This window comes from Dermacentor silvarum, chromosome 5 (assembly GCF_013339745.2).
Source record: "Dermacentor silvarum isolate Dsil-2018 chromosome 5, BIME_Dsil_1.4, whole genome shotgun sequence".
NCBI lineage: Eukaryota > Metazoa > Arthropoda > Arachnida > Ixodida > Ixodidae > Dermacentor > Dermacentor silvarum.
This window is the reverse complement of record NC_051158.1, coordinates 78,497,743-78,515,456: the sequence shown is the minus strand read 5'-3', so window position 1 is coordinate 78,515,456 and position 17,714 is coordinate 78,497,743. Positions and strand designations below refer to the sequence as shown.

The window sequence follows — 17,714 nt, the reverse complement described above, 5'->3', positions numbered from 1 at the left end:
TTCCGCGCATCTCGTCCGCTGTCCCGCGCGTCTTGAGCTTCTATTGCGTGCGGGCAGGTCTTTGATGATAATGCCCCCCAACAAGGCCTCCCTCAGTGCGGTGTGAACGGCCACGAACTCGGCCAACGGCTGCGTGGACATACAACTATGTGGCTCCGACGAATCGGGAAGCATCCCCCTGCCACGATCCACGGGCATGTCGGGCTCTCGGAGTGGTACCGTCGGCGCCTCCATGCGCCCCGCCGTTGATGTGGTTGAGAGCCGTTTCACTGACCGTTTCACTGACAGTGATGGTACGGTGTCGGAAGCCGCCGCAGAGACCAGGACCCGTGGTGGTACAAATGGCTCTTGTTGTGGGTGCCAGGCAATCTGCCAAAACCTTCCCGGGTGCAGCTACAGCAGCAAGATGCTGCGGATTCTGAGCTATGCAGGGTTTTCATCGCAGCAGCACAGCCGGCGTAGACTGCCGCGTGAAAGTAGCAGCGGTGACTTGCTGCGTGATCAGAGGTTGTGGTGAAGCCGGCGGTATCGGTTTGTGCTGCGCCCTCCGGTGGTGTGTCGACGCAGGAGCGGTGGTCGCCATGTGCTTCCCACCGTCTAGGGGTGGAGCCGACGGCGACACCTGGTGAGCCGGCTCTCTGTCGGGGCACCCTGTGGACATTTCTGCCGGAGGGACGCAGGGTACACCTGCCGTAGTATCGAGGCTGTATCTCTCAGGAGCGCCGTGTTTACTGGGCACGATTGGTGCGTCAAAGTGGTACTCCTGAAGAGCTCCGGCCACAGAGCAGTGCGGGCCGGGCTCGTCGCAGACATACGTGAGCGCGCCCAAAGCAGCGGTCTAAGCTGTACTCTATTCGTGCCAGGACCACTGCTTGATACCTTCGTAATTGTCCCATGCCTTGGTGGCACCGCATAGTCGTTTCGCTGCAACCAGCCATCTGAAGTGGTCGGGCCAGGCATGACGATCACCCAAAGCATTGATGTTGCGAAGCCAAAGGATGGCGTCGTCTTGAAATCCGCGAAACGTCGGTATTTACAAAATATTAGGAGAACATAAGGCAACTTCAATGACAAGCAAACAGCAGCAAACATAGAAAACACTGTAAAGTCCCAAAATAATTATCATAATAAGATTATGTGGCAAATCGTGAGCGAATAGGATCTTGAAACTTAGTTAAGCCCGGTTCCGTGGTAATATCTGATGGTAAGGCTACTTATTCAGTTATTGTGCGCGGTAAGAAAGTATATTCAAAATTGGATGACTGGCAGTTAATGCGTTTGACTTCATATGGATGGTCACGACGTGGAAATATAACTGTTGGTGATGGACAGAAATCTTCATGAAGTGCTGGATGGTGATAAAGCTTATGGAAAAGTGATAGGCGAGAAGTTTTAGGGCGAAGTGCTAAGTTGTCCAACTCAGCTTTATTCTTCAACGAGGTGACGATGGTGTAACGTGAATAATCTGAAAAATAAATCTCGCAGCACGGTTTTGCAAGGCTTCGACGTTACTGATGATATAAGTTTGTTCGGGATCCCAATGACAGACGCATATTCTAGTTTAGGACGGCAGAATGTTGTGTAGGCTTGTTTTTTAACATGCATTGGGGCTTCTTTTAAGTCATGTTTAAGAAGACTGAGAGTATTGTTTCAAGAGGCAAGGCTAAGATTATTATGACTATTGCATGATAAATTCGACTGCAGATTGATACCAAGCTACTTGTAAATTGTGGTGAATTCCACAGCGTTGTTATTCAGGGAGCTGGTGGTTGGAAATCGTGGCCTATACTGGTTAAAGACAAGAGTTTAGTTTTAGAAATATTTCATGGCAATAACCAATTAGAACACCGTGCACTTATTGCTTCCAGGTCAGTTTGTAGTAAATGGCTATTAGTACTACTTGATACACATCGGTAAATTACACAATCGCCTGCAAAGTGTCTAATTTTGGATGGCACGCAACTGAGTAAATCATTAATATAGATTAGAAAGAGTAAAGGTCCAAGTACGCTGCCTTGTGGAACTTCAGACGTAACAATAGAGAGAGGAACGTGGTGGGAAAGGCAGGGAGGTTAACCGGAAAAGATTCTGGTTTGCTACCCTGCACTGGGGGAAGGGGAAGGGGAAATGAAAGGTGGAAAGAATAGGGAAGAGAAAAAGCAGTCACGAAAAAAAATCAAGGAATTAAAAAAAGAAAAAAAAACAAAAGGAGGAGGTTGGAAACGTCTGTGAGAACTATAGTCTGTCAGATAGTCCACTCAATCGCAAAAACTTCAAGAGTGCCTTGACTGACTTATTGTGTGACGACTGTATAGGCCGGCGTTCCAGGACTGTCTGCTCCGAAAGCGGCCGGTCGTCAAGACGTGCCAGCGCGGTCGCGAGTGACTGCCTATGTATTGGGGACAGTGACACAGTACGTGCTCGATTGTTTCCTCGTCGCCGCAGTGGTCACACGCAGCACTATCCTCCCATCCAATGCGGAAAGCAAATGACTTTGTAAATGCGACACCAAGCCACAATCGGCAAAGTACTTTTGTTTCGGGTCGGGATAGTCCAGGTGGAGGTCGAAGTCGACGACAGGGGTCCAGTCGATGCAGACGTGTGTGTTGCAAACTAGGTGTGTTCCACAACGATTGTGTGGCATCGTTTGCAAGCACTCGAAGTTTCGCTGCTGCATCTGTTCGTGACAGCGGGATTGGTTCCTGTGCGCCGTCTTCATGAGCATATCGAGCAGCCACAGTGGCTAGGGAGCCACTGAAAGGTGACGTCCTGTCCTTGCTCGACGAGGCAATGAAGGAGCTCTCGGATTTCGAGGACTAGTTGTTCGTAGAGTCCACGGTGTAAGGCGGAAAGCAAGCAATGTAGCGCTGCCTTGGAGTCATTGAAAACACTCCATTTGTTAGGTGGTTCCTCACGAATTATGCGAAGTGCGCTACGAAGAGCAGCAAGCTCCGCGGCTGTCGATGTCGTCTGGTGTGATGTCTTGTCATGGTGGAGACTTTCGCAGGAAAAAACACTGATCCTGCAGAACCGTCCATGGTGGTTGAACCATCAGTGTATAGATGGGTATGATCACTGTATTTTTCGTAGAGCATGATCAGCGAAAGTTGCTTGAGAGCTGGTGATGAGAGTTCGGCTTTCGTTCGAATTCCAGGCACTGTCAGTCGAACTTGTGGCTGAGCCAAGCACCAAGGAGGAAACAAAACTCTCGTTGCAGCTGTGTAACCTGATGGAAGGTATATACGATAAGGCAGTATTGTCTGACAAAAAGAGGCACGTGGTCGGTCTTCTGGCAGTGATGCTAGATAGTGGGAAGGGGCGCGAGCAAGGTGCCTGACGTGTGCTCTGAGCGCTTCCATAATAATGTGAATCTTGGCTGGGTAGTCATGTGCAATTGCAATGGTTTCTGATGTTGATGTACATCGTGGCAACCCTAGACAGACCCTAAGTGCCTGTCCTGTGCCTGAGCACTTTCGATTGTACGAATGTTAGTTTTACAGGTATTGGTCAGCACTGCCAAGCTGTACCTCAGATACCCGAGAAACAGCGTCCTGTAGAGTTGCATCATCGCGTGTACTGAAGTACCCCAGGATTTTCCTCCAAGAAACTTGAAGAGATGAGAGATGGCTGTCAGGCGCTTCTTTAGGTTGGTGACATGGGGACTCCAACAAAGGTCACGATCGATGATTACCCCTAAGAACATGTGCGTTCTGACGTAAGGGATATTTTGTCCATCGATGGTTATGGTGTATGGTGTCATTCGTTTCCGGCTAAATGCGATCAATGCGCATTTTCCGGGGAAATCTTGAGGCCTTGTTCATTAAGGTACGTCGCTATCAACGCCGCAGATTTTTGGAGCCTAGCACGTACTTGAGGACGCGTCACGCCAGATGCCTAGACGCATATGTCATCCGCATATATTGACAACTTCACCGTATTTGGTAGGCATTCTACGAGGGCAATGAGCACAAGATTGAAGAGTGTTGGGCTCAAAACACCACCTTGTGGTACTCCACGGTGTGTATGGTGTTGAGAAGTTGGGCCGTCTTCAGTATTCACAAATAGAGACCGCATATGTAAATAACTGCGTGTCCAACGATAAAGCCTACCGCCGAGGCCAACCATTTCCAGAGCCTCTAATGTAGCCTCATGAAGAACATTGTCATATGCTCCTTTGATGTCGAGGAACAGGGCGACGGATAATCGCTTACACGCCTTTTGATGTTGAACGTAAGTGACCAAATCGATGACGTTGTCAATGGAACATCGGTGACGTCGAAAGCCAGCCATTGCGTCTGGATAAACTTCATAGCGTTCCAGGTACCATTCAAGTCTGGCGAGGATCATTCGTTCCATCACCTTCCCAATGCAACTGGCCAGCGCGATTGGGCGGTAGGAAGTAATCTCTAGAGGAAATTGCCAGGTTTGAGGAGTGGTACCAGGCGGCTGGTCTTCCATTCTTGAGGAACGTTTCCATTCTCCCAGGACTCATTGAAGATGTTCAGCAAGGCACTTCGTGCTAGTTCGCCGAGGTGGCACAAGGTACGGTAAGAAATACCATCTGGTCCAGGTGACGACGACCGATTACATAGGGCAAGTGCCGCGTCGAGCTCTTGAATGGTGAACGGCAGATCCATGCGTGAGTCCCGTGTGTCCGGAACGTAGTCAAAGGTAAGGGAACTTGATCCCGCTGACTGGCCTGTAATCATGGCACAGAAATCTTCCGCCACGTCGAGGTCTTGTCGGCGTTGGAAAAGTGCTAGTGCCTTGAATGGAAAGCGTTGTTCCGGAACGGAACGTAGGCCTCTCACAGTTTACCACATTTGAGACAGAGGCTTGCGTGGGTCAAGGGACTCACAATACTTTGTCCATCGCTCCGATTCCAGTTTATCTATGCGGCGTTGTATCTTCTTTTGAGTGCGCCGGGCTGTCCTTAGATCGTGAATGGACTTCGTGCGTCGGTATCTTCGTTCGGCGCGACGACGAATAGCACGAAGTCGCTCCAACTCCAGGTCGAATTGCGAGTACTTCGATGAGCACATGAGCGTGCACATAGCGGTCTGCGCCGCTTCTTTAATAGCTTCCTGCTGTCCAGATAAAAGACCTTTCTGACAAGCGTCCTCCAGGTGGTTTTTAAACACAGTCCAATCAATTCTTCGTAGTGTGCTTGGCGTGTGAGTGTTAGACATGCCGTCAATCTTGAGGTAGGTGGGGATGTGATCGCTGCCATGTGTCTCAATGTCCAAAAACCACTTAACGCGCGTGGCAAAGCGGCATGATACAAAAGTCAAGTCCAGGCAGCTGCTGTACACTGTGCCCCGTAGAAACGTATGACTAGCGTCATTGAGCAGCAAGAGGTCATGATTGGAGGAAAACGAAGCGAGTCTTCGTCCGGTTGCGTTGACTTTTGAGCTTCCCCAAATGGTGTGATGGGCGTTAAAGTCCCCGGTGATAATCCAAGGACCAGGAGACGCTTTTATTATGTCTTCTAGTCTTTTGGTGTCAAACCGGCTTGATGGAGATAGGTACGCGCCTACAAGTGTAAAGGTGAGCTTTCTATTTTTGACGGTTAAGCAGACATACTGATTGTCGTCATGAGGTTGCACAGGCTGGATGACGTAAGTAAGCTCACGGCGAATAAAGACGACTACCTTGCTATTTCCGTTGTTATTTGAGGACGTAATTGACTCGTAGCCGGATATTCTGATAGGGCGTGTTAAATTTGGTTCACAGATAACGATTATTGGAAATTGGTTAACATGTACAAACTGGCGAAAATCAGCAATGCGAGATCTTAGACCTCTGGCGTTCCACTGAATAATCGATGCTTCTTTGACCTCCTTACGAAATGACTGGTGGTTGTCAGCCATGGTTCACTCGAGGGTTGCTAGGACTGGGCTCAGCGAGTCCAGCACTTGTAGTCCCCTCCGAGCGGATGGAGTTTCCATGCTGGTCAGAATTACTCTGATGACATCAATTATGGACCGCAACATCGGGATGATTTGGCGGTCTACTGTTGGCAGAACATCAACTGAAGGTTGCTTCGATGGAGGCATCAAACGTGTAGTCTCCTTGGAAGGCTGAGCGCTCGGGAGCGCTGGCCAGTCTTCTACACGGGAAGGATTTTCCGTTTGAGGCCTCCTTGTGATCTCGGGTTTGCTTGTACTCGAAGCTGATCTCGTTGGCACAATCTGTGCATGAACTGCACCTTGAGTTGTACGTTTCCGTCGATGATGTCGACGCCGACGCCGGATCTTTTCAGAAGCTTCACTGTGAGATGAGCTGTCCCTGACCATCTGTTTCAGGATAGCAAATTCTTTTTTGATCCGTGGGCAGTCTTTAGATGTAGCTTCATGAGAACCGTTACAGTTGCCACATCTAATGTTGGTTGCGCGGCAGACGTCTGCAGTGTGCGACTCCGCACACCGAGGGCACACTGCAGATTTTGCACAGGCGCCCTCGACATGTCCAATCTTGAAGCATTTGTGACATTGAAGCGGCTTAGGGACAAACGGCCGAACAACATGTCGGAAGTGACCAACCTTGACATGCGAAGGGATAGAGTCGCCCTTGAAAACTATCTTCACGCAGCGGCTGTTTCCGAGGCGGCATACGTGCGTTATGGCTACTCCTTCATACGCCGGTTTAATCAGAATGGGCAGGTCTGAGTTCGTAATTGCCAGGTCAATGTCGTAGATTACGCCGGCAGTGCAGGTTTCTTCCATTGGTATAACCGGTCTTACTTTGATGTTTCCCAATTCTGTTATCTGTCGGAGCTTATCCAGCGCATTTCTCCGGGTCGTGTCGACAGCCAAGACATTCTTCCGCGTGTTTATTCGGACCTCCTTAATTTCGTTTGGTGCCATTCTCTAAAAGAAAACGGAGAGAGCTTGCCTGTTTAATCCTCGAAGGCTGATGGAATTATCCACAGGGATGAAAAAGATGGTGTGCGGCCAGCGCTCAGGTTTTGCATGCAGGGTTGATGTACTCCCGGGTGATGACGTCTTGATGAGTCTTCTTTTTGCCTTTCGGCTCCTCACCGATACAAAGCTGTCGTCCGATGAGTCGTCGCCTGTGACTGAGTAAATCTCAGTGTCTTCGCTGGTGCTAGACCAAGTACCTCGCTTCCTTGAGGAGCTTGTCAAAGTAGACCTCCGGCCCGGCGGGATTGCAGGATCCGCATCCATGACCACGAGAGCAGGAGCCTCAGTGGAGTCTTCACTTCTGGTGGACCGGTTGCCCCTTGTCAATGAAAAGCTCGCCGCGGTAGACTTCTGGCCACACAGGACTGCGGGAGGCTCCGCGTCCATAGCCGCAAGGCTGGACGCATAAAGCGCCTCGGAAATCGTGGAAAATTGGACGAAATATAGCTAGCCGAGATAGATGCGTTCTAGCAAAGAGCAACTTCGTCGTCGTTCTCGCCTTTCAATCGACGTAACAATAGCATAACATGAGTTAGAATTGTTAACTGGTGTAAATTCTAGATGAGAGAAAATCGGTGATCCATGCAATTATAGTAGGGTGAATGTTAAACTGTGTAAGGTTGAGTAACAACCCATTGGTGTGGAACACGATCAAATGATTTAGAAAAATCTAAAAATATTGCGTCAACTTGAAATCCAGTATCTATTAGTGCCTGTACGTCGTTAATAAATCCGGCAAGCTGGGTGTCACATGAGTAGCACTTGCGAAAACCGTGCTGATGCTTGAAAATAATGTTATGGTCTTTGAAGAAGAAGTTGATGATTTGACTGTGTAGGATATGTTCGAGTAATTTACAAATAGTGCTGGTTAAGGAGATGGGGCGATATAAGCGGAGCGGCCAGATCACATTATTTGAAAATAAGTATCATTTTAGCAATGCGCCAGTCATTAAGAATCTATCCAGTTGATAGTGACAGGGAAAGTAGAGCGGTTAACATAGAACAAATGCTGTGTGATGTATTCTTTAAAAAAATTATTATTGAAGCCTCGATGATTGGCACAGATGACGTTTTAAGATTGGTTAGTAGAGATCAAACACCAGACTCTCTGATGACTACCTCGAGCATAGTGATTCCAACTGATGCCTTTAATGTTGGTAATGAGTTAGCGTTTTTATTAGTGAGAATTGTTACAAACGTATCATTAAGAAGTTGAGCGCAATCTGAATCGGGAATAGGAGCACCATTAGAATCAGTAAGACTGATGTCAGCGTGAATTCCAGGGTTGACAACACGCCAAAAGCAACGAGTATTATTTTTTAGCATGGATGGTAAATAATGAGAAAAAACTTCTGGCGAGTAGATTTTAGCAACGCCTTATAAGCCTTTTCACGCGCTTTGTGTTTATCATGGGCACTCGCTAGACTAGTGAGTTGTGCCTGCCTGAACAGTCTCTTCTTTTGGTTATTAAGCTGCTGAAGCTTGTTGGTGAACCAAGAAGAAATGCTTTTGCAGGAAATGCATAACATAGGAATGAACGTGTCAATGAGAAGACTGAGGGTGGCTTTAAAGAGGACCCAGTTCTGTTCAATGGACGTGAATGAAAATCATGCAGAAATTTATTTGAAAAGGTTGTAAATATTTGTTAACTGCGTCGAAATTTGCTTTACTGTAACATAATATTTTCTTTTCGGTAATTGTTCTTTTGCTCACGCAGAAGTGAATGAATCAAGTTATAGCATCATGGTCAGCGATGCCTTCTTCATGAGTTAAGTCGGAAAATATATCAGGATCATTAGTTAAAACTAAGTCTGGTGCATTGGTAGAAGTTTCAGTGGATCGTGTTGGTTGACTAATAAGATGTGTTAAATCGCCGTTTTCGGAGCATAATCACATCACCTAGAGAAAGGGCGAATATAAAGCTCTCCGCACGAACACCCCACCGAGTGAGTAGTGCCCGATTGCTCTTGCCTTCTGAAGCGGCAGTTTTCCACATCAGACCAGTGGGTGTATCTGTAAGCTTCGTTTCATCGGTGACTGAGTCCGTCGATCGATCGATCACTGTAATCAACGTTAGATTGCATATCGTCGCGGCCATTTCCAACTTTGCGCGTTCGGACTGACGGTTTCGTTGCGCCGTTCGTGGGAGGAGCAGGTAAACTCCTCCACAATGTACAAAATTTGGGCACATGCATCTGAGGTTTAAATTTAGTTGTCTCTCACAATAACGCAGATTTTTCAATGCTCGCTTTCTGTTCAACCGCATTTGATGACTTTCCTACGCAAAGGCACGAGCTTTTTCTTGAGTAGCGTCCGACGGCAGCCTTGAGAATACGTAGAGAAATATCCTAAAACAACTCGACTGGGCTGACATGGAAACCGAAAGGGGTCTCCTGGATCACGCTGCGCGAGCAGCGCCGGCCGCTGGAGTGTGGGATTGGGAGACCCACCCCTGACAATCTCCCCTCCTTATGTTTATTGGATGCAATAATCATTTTTCCATGCACCCATCCAAAACAAACAACTTCAAGGTCGTGTTGTCAGCAATTCCGATCCAACATTTTGTGACGTCCGATCCACATTTCCCCCTCATATTTATTCTCATCAGGAATTTCCACTCAAAAATAGGTTTTCCCAAATGACAACCTGTCCAGTTGAAGCTGTGTTGATATATGAGCTATATCCACAATGTCGCACTCATTGACACATCTGTACAGGTGTTCGATCTCGCTACCCAGTTCGTTTCTTCAAATCCTGCATGTTATTCGCAAATGCGATAGCGCACTACGATAGTCAATCTGGTGAGCGTATCTACGCTATTTAATGGCAGAGCAATAACATGTTTATCTATGTAAGTCAGTGACATGTCGGCTCAGTTTTTTATATTTGTTTTGTACTTTCGCTCGAGGTACCTTACGTATATGCGCGGGCTTCTTTCACGCTCGGGAAGACACTTTTATGTAGAACGTATTCAGCATCAGAAAGCGGTGTCGGGTGGTTTTGGTGTCGCTCTACAATTTTCTCATTGACCCTTTCATCTCAGTATAATATTGGAGAAGTTTATTTACTCTTCCTGCAGCGCGCCCATTGGGCATCGTCAGCTCTCTATTAAAGGTTTGAAACGCCACTTTCGAGATCTTGCGCGCCGCTCACGTACATACTGCGCTATCGGACGTGAAATAGGAGAAATGTATTTTAGTGTTCTAAGCAGTGCGCTTTTTTCCCGTGACGCGGTCATTTTTAAACTCGCTCCGAAGTTTCGCGATCGTCAAAGGAGAACGAAAAAAAAATGGCCGCCTGCTATCGATGGTTTGAAACGCCGCTTTCGAGACCTCCCGCACCATTCACGGACACACTGCGCCATAGGACGTGAAGAAGGAGAAACTATATTTTTGTTTTCTAAGCAGTTCGCGTTTTCCCACCAGGCAGTGATTCTTAAACACTGTTACGAAATTTCGCGATCGTCAAAGCAGAACACAAAAAATATCCGGCCCCACAAACGGCACGCGCGCTTCGAGAGATCGCAGGTATCGAGATTCCGCTGCCTCTGCGGCTAATCTTATCGATACATATCATAGCAGCGAGTCAGAGGACAATGAATTTTCGTCGGACTTTGGGTCTGAAAGCGACGACGACGCCAACCAGCCCGAAACATCGGCGGCCGCAGCCCGGCACGCCCAACTGTAGTGCTAATGTTTGTAGTGGAATACCGGTTCAGTGAAACATTTTGATTTTTTCGGAGATAGTGCATAATAGAAGGCAATAAATTTTGCATATCTTATAATTTTCTAATGTTTTTTTTCTTTGTAGATACAAGCGCTTCTTACAAACTTTGCTGAATTTTAATGCACAATTTTGATTTTAACAATTTATATCTTTTTTATCACACATATCCCGTTAATAAAACTTTTATGCATAAAAATTGCATTCGTTTTGCTTTCTGTTTGTGTAATACATTAAATATTGAGTGCAGTCGTTCTTTCAGAAAAGAAAACTTATGCCATAACATAGAAAAAACACCCATTTTCACCATTTTAGGGGAAGGAGTTAATGAACTAAGACTAATGATGTAATGAGCGGAATGCACAAAAATAATCTGAATATCTCCAAGCGACTGCAAGCAACATTACTTTGGTTCTTTCCAGCTACATGGTATTTGCATATTTTAAAATCTTATTGGTGCATGATAGTTAGGACTCCCTGTATAAACTTCCCTCGAGAGTTCTAGCGACAGTTTGCTGTCCAAAGAGCCAACTTTCGCGGTAGTTTAGCGACTTCTTTTTCACAATTTAATGACACGCTTGGATAAGATGGTAAAACTACGCTGGGTTGAGGGACGCCGATACCTATTTATTTAGCGATGGGCGTCCGACGGAATATTCCAAACCGCCTACCTCCCGTAGCCGTGATAGACGCCCTAATGTACGACACAATGGCTATGGTCATAGGAATTTAGGTTTAGCCCCATTATACAACCCACACCGTTATTTATTTACCAGCACATCAACCATAATTCCCTCGTGGCTGCCAAATAGAACTTGGTGCATGATTAAGTGCCCTCAGGACAAACGGCTAAACCGGTATATAATGTTTTCGAGCGCTAGCAGCTTATCTGTAATATCATTGCAGCCACTCGAAAAAAGTGACGTAGTTGGGGCATCGGCGAACTTGATTAAGTATCCAACAGAAGTTGCTTGAATTAGACTAGAAATGGAAGCCGTCAACGTGGGGGCGCTGCTCTGCTCCGTAATCAGTGATGCCAGAAAAAAATGAACGAGGAAAGCTCGAGTTGAAAGAATCAGTGTTGATTGACGGACAGCGTTAGCTTTTTAGAAATGTACCGAAATTACTTCGAGTGACATTTTACATAAACCAGCTAATTAAAGCACAGAGCAAGGAACAAGGGCTCCACACATCCGGGAAAAGAGGGGCGCAATACGTAGCAAATCCATCACGTGACACCATCATGTAATGCAGGCGACCGTGTACTACACAGTCTCTGGGTCCGGCCCACTTTACTCGGCTAGAAATGGACCGAGCAGACGCGCGAAGCCACAGGGAGGGGCCCGTGTCGCAGAAAATCCGGTGTCGGCAACCGGCGTCTGATCGCGGGTGGCAGAGAAAATCACCCAACCGCATCGACCGTGCAGGCCCTCCACGGGGTGCGAGGTTTTGGTGAACAAAAATTGAATTTCTCACTGTGAAATCCGTGAGAAAAATGGTAAAGTACGACTTTACCATTCGGCGTCGGATTCGCCGTCGGATTGTTTACCAATCGGCGTCGGATTGTAATTTGAATGTACGACAAAAGCTAATTCTGCTACGAGGAAACTCAAACACAAACCCCTTTTCCAGCATTTCCACCAGACCTGCGCGCGTCCGGGCAATAGCAAACAATTATTAAAATAATATTAAAAGATGTTAGGGCATTCACATTTTAATATAAGACCACTTATATTGCCCATGGAAAAACATCTTTCGAGCAATGCACTTCAGTTTAAAAGTGAAGCCGACTTTAAGGCGTACGGTGTAAGCTTGATCTTTGTAAGCTGGCTTTCCCACGTTCAGTGTTGCAGTGAATGAAGCCTACTTGTATGTGAACGATGGGATGCGAACGGGTCCCGATAACGCTACCGCGTTCTACTCTTAGAGGCGAAGCTTAAGCGTCTTCCAATTTTATAATTCCATTATTAAAGCGTGGTTTAAAATATTACGCCGTTGAAGGTGTATATAAGCAGGAGAGTTGGTCTAGTTGGAATTTATACAAAGACATGTTCCACCGCGTGGGAAAATTTAAAAGAGCTGTAGAGCTAAAAGAACAGGTTAAAATAACTATTCTGCTGTCCTTTTGTCCCTGCACCGCTTTTCATTTTTCTTATGTTCTGCAACATGCTTTTGAATATTCATAATTGTTGCAATGGGTGACTTAGGTATGGTCTGTTGTTTCTTTCCTGAATTTCGTGCGAACCAGAGCCGGTGCACATTTCTAGAAGTTGTATAGGTGAATATAGTATACGTCTATGCATTACATGTGTACTGCACCCTGGCTTTTAGCTTTTCTGGTTAGAAAACAACCAAGCAAATATGTACTGAAGAATTAGATAGTTACATTACCTCTCAAAGCAAAAATAAATTAAAATATCTCCACAGCTCTTCCGGAACTTAATCACACAAACAGCGAAAAACGTAATACTAGCTTGACGACACATTTTCTTCTTAGTTGAGCAATAAATGACTTTCAAAATACTTCGTCACCGCTTTCTTTCCGGTGATAGCCTATAAATTGACTCTTCATGCGAATTTGTGCCATCGTAATCGGTCTCCGTCACCGTGATGTTCCGTACAGGGGGGCGAGTACTGCCACTAGGAAGGCGGGTGCTGCTGTCGGTGTAACGTGGCATGCAGGAACACGTCAGTCTGGCATTTGCGGCGAATGGCGTGGATGAGCGCACACGGGGCCCGGATGCCTTATCTTAAGGTAATCGGCTGTGGGTGCAAAGTTGGGCCGAGCCTAGCTTGCCGGTGGCTGCATGTGCACTTTCTTTCCGCACGCGTAGTGTTCAGTAAATTCGATGGTTGAGCAAGTTGATATGCGTTCGTACTTAAAAGAGGCAGTGCCGAAAGACTAAACACATGGAAGTTTGCTTGTTATCTAATTAAGACTACGTAGTTTCAAAATAAATATTAGTTGTAACTGAAGCGTTTGCCTGGTCTATTTTATTCTGTTAGCTCTTTGGTATACGCTTCCTTCCTCAGTTTCAGTATTAACTAATGATGTAGGAGGACGCGTAATCTAAAGTTTCAGAAACACGTAGCATGCAGCGTTCATGAAGCGGTAGCATGAAGCGTTCGCTCCCTGCTACCGGTGCTCTTCATAGCGCCGGTGTTGTGACAGCGCGCGCTCGTAGTCTTAGAGTCAGATCTGTTCGTGCTTGCATGTGCGCATGCGACACCATGCTTGTTAATTTAATTAGTAAGAGTTGGTGTACTGCCATTTATATGGTCAATAAAACTACGCTTTTCTTGTGACTTTTGTACCCGAACTCATTTCAATTAGGCGTCGTTAAATTAACAACGTATTACATTTCCCAGTTGCGCTATTACATATCCCCGTGAGGCGCTGTACTGTATATTGCGCCTTGCTGAAACCTGCAGCACTGTGCTTGCCATTGCGCTCGCTGCTCAGGATGTCGAGGGGAACATGATGTGTGTGCAGATTGGATACGGCGAGTAAGAGCCAAGTATGGACTGACATAGTACAAAGGCACATTAGCAAAGGAGGATAAGTTAAAAAGTAAATATATGGGGTTAGTGCTATACTCGAAGAAATCGGATGGCCCTTGACATGATGCGTCGCAGTAAACTCAAATTAGTCATTTTAGTAGAGATGCTCAGGTTCTCAATACAAACAAAGCTCTTATATGTGGCGTTTTCTAAAGGAAAAGAAAACAAAACGCGTGTGTACTCATGGGACTGACGAAGTTTGGAAACCACAAATTTCAATGAACGGCCTAAGTGCCATTAATAGTCCGTTGCTTTCATCGAACACAATCAGTTCCGTAGTGTTTCCATTAAAGTGATTGGGCGCAATATAACGTAACGTTTTGCACATAGAGTACGCGCGTGGGTTATATGTAAGGACTGTATATGGGGATGTAATTGGTCGTTGTGATTAGTGCGGAATAAAGCATACAACAAATGAATATGTTTACGTTTCACGAGTGCAAAAAGCCATTATTGTTTCATAAATACTTACCCTTGTGATGCGTTAGCTGTCTCTAAGTCTCGCTTTGTTGAAGTTTTCATTCTAACGAATGTGGACGTTTCTTTAACTGTTCCCCCAGCCTTGCCTGCTCCAAGCACTGTTCTGTAGCAGCAGGGTCCTGAGTAGAAAGTCGACTGCCCTAAGTAGCAGCTGCAGCGTGATAAGTCTGCCTCACATGTACGTCATGCGGCGGTCTTCTCGCTCTGGCAGCGGCACCATGTTTTGACAGTTCATTGCTGTTGGGTGGGTCCTATGCAGGACTTGAATGAACTGGCATCTGCGGCTGTCCATCACGCGCCGCCAAATTAGCGGGGAGTGCTCATCCGCGGTGTAGGTCAGAAAATCGAGCCAGTGGAATTAGGCCCCCACGTACCGCTATTCCAGGTGTCACTGTCGAATTGTCCGCAATTCGTCAAGGCACCTCGGAAGGCTGCACTCTGACGTATTTTGACATATTAGCAGCCTGTAGATTGTCTACTCACTTCTTGTGCACCACTTATGTTGTTATGGGCTCTTACTATTGGCTATACCGGGTGCTTTATTTTATCCCTAAGATAATTTTTAACGATCGCCTGTGGCATATAACACAAAGGTTCTTGCTATATGCCACCATCGATCTCACGGCGTAACCCTTGTGAAGTGGGTTTGATTCCGCTCAGCATCGGAGAAATTTAATTTTTGCGTCAGTGTACAGAGGCGTATTACCAGAGGAATATACATAGCTACCCAAGTTGGCGTTAAAGACGCACACACTTACTGCCACACAACCAGTGACCAAAGTTGGCATCAAGCAAGTTCATGGAAGACGAGCACAGACCGAGTGTCACATACCCAGTGCACCAAGTCTTCGTCCAAGAGTTTCACTGAACAGCGGTACCGACCCTGTCCCGCATCTACAGTGACTCTTGTCTGCGCGAAAGAGGTTTGTTAATGAGCGACACATGTGAACACATTGCCACATGCGCAGTGACCCAAGTTGGCCCGACGGTAGACTTCGAACCCAGTTCCCTCGACACCGCAGCCGGATGCACTATCCATTCCACCATGGCCTGCCCAGTGACACGGTTCGATACAAACATACAGACAGATAGCTAGTGCCCGGAAAGTGCGTGATACACCCTAAGGGTGCTAAGACAATAAAATGACAGCTCAGCTTGAATGGCGAATCATTGAGAGCGGCACTAAGAGAGAGCCAGAGAGAGAGAAAAAAAACATGTATTGGTAATGAGGTGGGGCGACTTCATCGTAGAGTGGAGTGTTTAGTTCAGGGCCCCATTTGCTCACGCTACACCGCGTGCCCGCTGGATCAGCCGTCGCTGCTTTTGCGGGTATAAGCTGGTCAGAGCAGTCTCCCAGGAGGAAAGTGAAAGGTGAAGGAATAGGAGAGTAGCCCGGGGGGTGTGAGCATTCTCAGGTGCAATGATATACTGTGGGCTTTGCTCCACAGTAGGGACAGTATGAAGGATATTGTGTGGGGTGGAAGAGGTGAAGGTAAAAGAGACCGGGGAATGAATTAGTTTGTAGCTGTCGCCACGCGATGGCATCTTTTCGTTTAGGAGACTGGTGTGGGGGCGGGGGAAGTGTCTCCTGCTATCTCGGTAATGTTCTAGAGTTGCAGTGTAGTTCAGTGGTTCTGTCGGTGCGTCATCTGGGTTGGACAGCTCTTCCAATGGCGCCCAGTTAGCGAGCTCTCGGGCTACCACAGTAGCGCGTCATTACCACGCAGAGAGGCGTGTCCAGGTCCCCAGACAATACGCACCCTGTGTAATGCTGTTAGGTGTAATTATGTAAGGATACGGTGTGTGTAGGGTGTCACCATCAGGGGCGTAGCCAGGGGGGGGGGGGGGGCTGATGGGGCTTCAGCCCCCTCCCCCCCCCCCCCCCCTAAATTTTTTTGTGCTGGCATGCACCACCGACCAAAACTACCGCCGGGAATCATTCTGGCTTTATCTAGAATGTGTTTTTCACGCTCGACAAGACGTTTCGGCACGACCATTGGGAACTCGGGCTGGATTTCGTCGTAACGCCCTTGCACCTGGAGTAACGTAACGCAGGAAGCCCCATCCGAGCACAAACTTACAAGGGCTTTTCGATAGCGGGCGGGCGCGTTGCGGAATCTCGCAGCGGACGCGGAATCTACGGAGCACATGGATTTCAATTACGAAACTTGATGGGTATCAAGTTCTCATTAACTTTTGACACGAAAGGTGCACTGACATTTCCAAAGGCGTGCTTTAAAAGATTTTCAATTGTGGAACTTTATGGGGTTAATGTTCTTATAAACTTGGGACAACATGCGCGCACTGGATCCCTCGTGTCCGAGCTGTTCCAGAAATTGAAGCACGCGCTCGCAATTTTCCACACACACGAAAATACTAAATATCACCGTGACTGTCAGCTAGCAGCTGACAATTTTCTCCAAACATTTTCAGGAATCGTGCCCAATGTGACTGATCAGCTGGACCAGGGCAGGCAAAGTAAAATATTAGAAAACAGAAGAAAGTAAACGGCCTATTATTGAGGATTTTTTTTTGCGGGCGGCAAGGTCTGGCTCTCTGTGGCCACAGGGACAGTGGCCCTATGGATTTAAGCATAGCCCCCGCTGAAAATACAGGTATTTTCAGAGCGCTTCTTCGCATGCGAGCTGAATGTGGAGATACATATTTGAAGAACCACTTGGAAAGTTGCCCCAGTAATGCCTCGTATTTAAGCCCAGATGCACAAAACCAAATTATAGAAATTTGTGGCGAAATTATCAAAGAAAGCCTAGATGCAAAAGCAGGCTGCTTCTCCATACTTCCTGACGAAACGACAGATATTGCTGAAATCGAACAACCTACTTGTTTGTGCAAGGTACCTAAACAAAGATGCCAACGACATGGAAGGAGTGTTTTTAGGTTTTAGCACCGGAATAGATGCCCTCTCTCATTGCGACTGCAGGTTCTATGTAAATGTGTACAAACTGCTGCAGCTTCTAGTTACTCTTCCAGTGACCACTCCCAGCGCAGAGAGAATATTCTTTAACA

The 17,714-nt window shown here is 46.9% G+C and overlaps 1 protein-coding gene across 1 annotated transcript in view; it reads right to left on the bottom strand.

The window, feature by feature from the left end:
• The window catches only part of LOC119454191 (arylsulfatase B-like), a 54,378-nt gene extending 39,330 nt beyond the window's left edge, over positions 1-15,048 (bottom strand). Inside the window, exon 1 of the mRNA XM_049668207.1 lies at positions 14,680-15,048. Coding sequence (XP_049524164.1) covers positions 14,680-14,729 — 50 coding nt within the window. The 5' untranslated portion in view covers positions 14,730-15,048. The remainder of the gene's footprint in view (positions 1-14,679) is intronic.
• Positions 15,049-17,714: the final 2,666 nt, after the last annotated feature.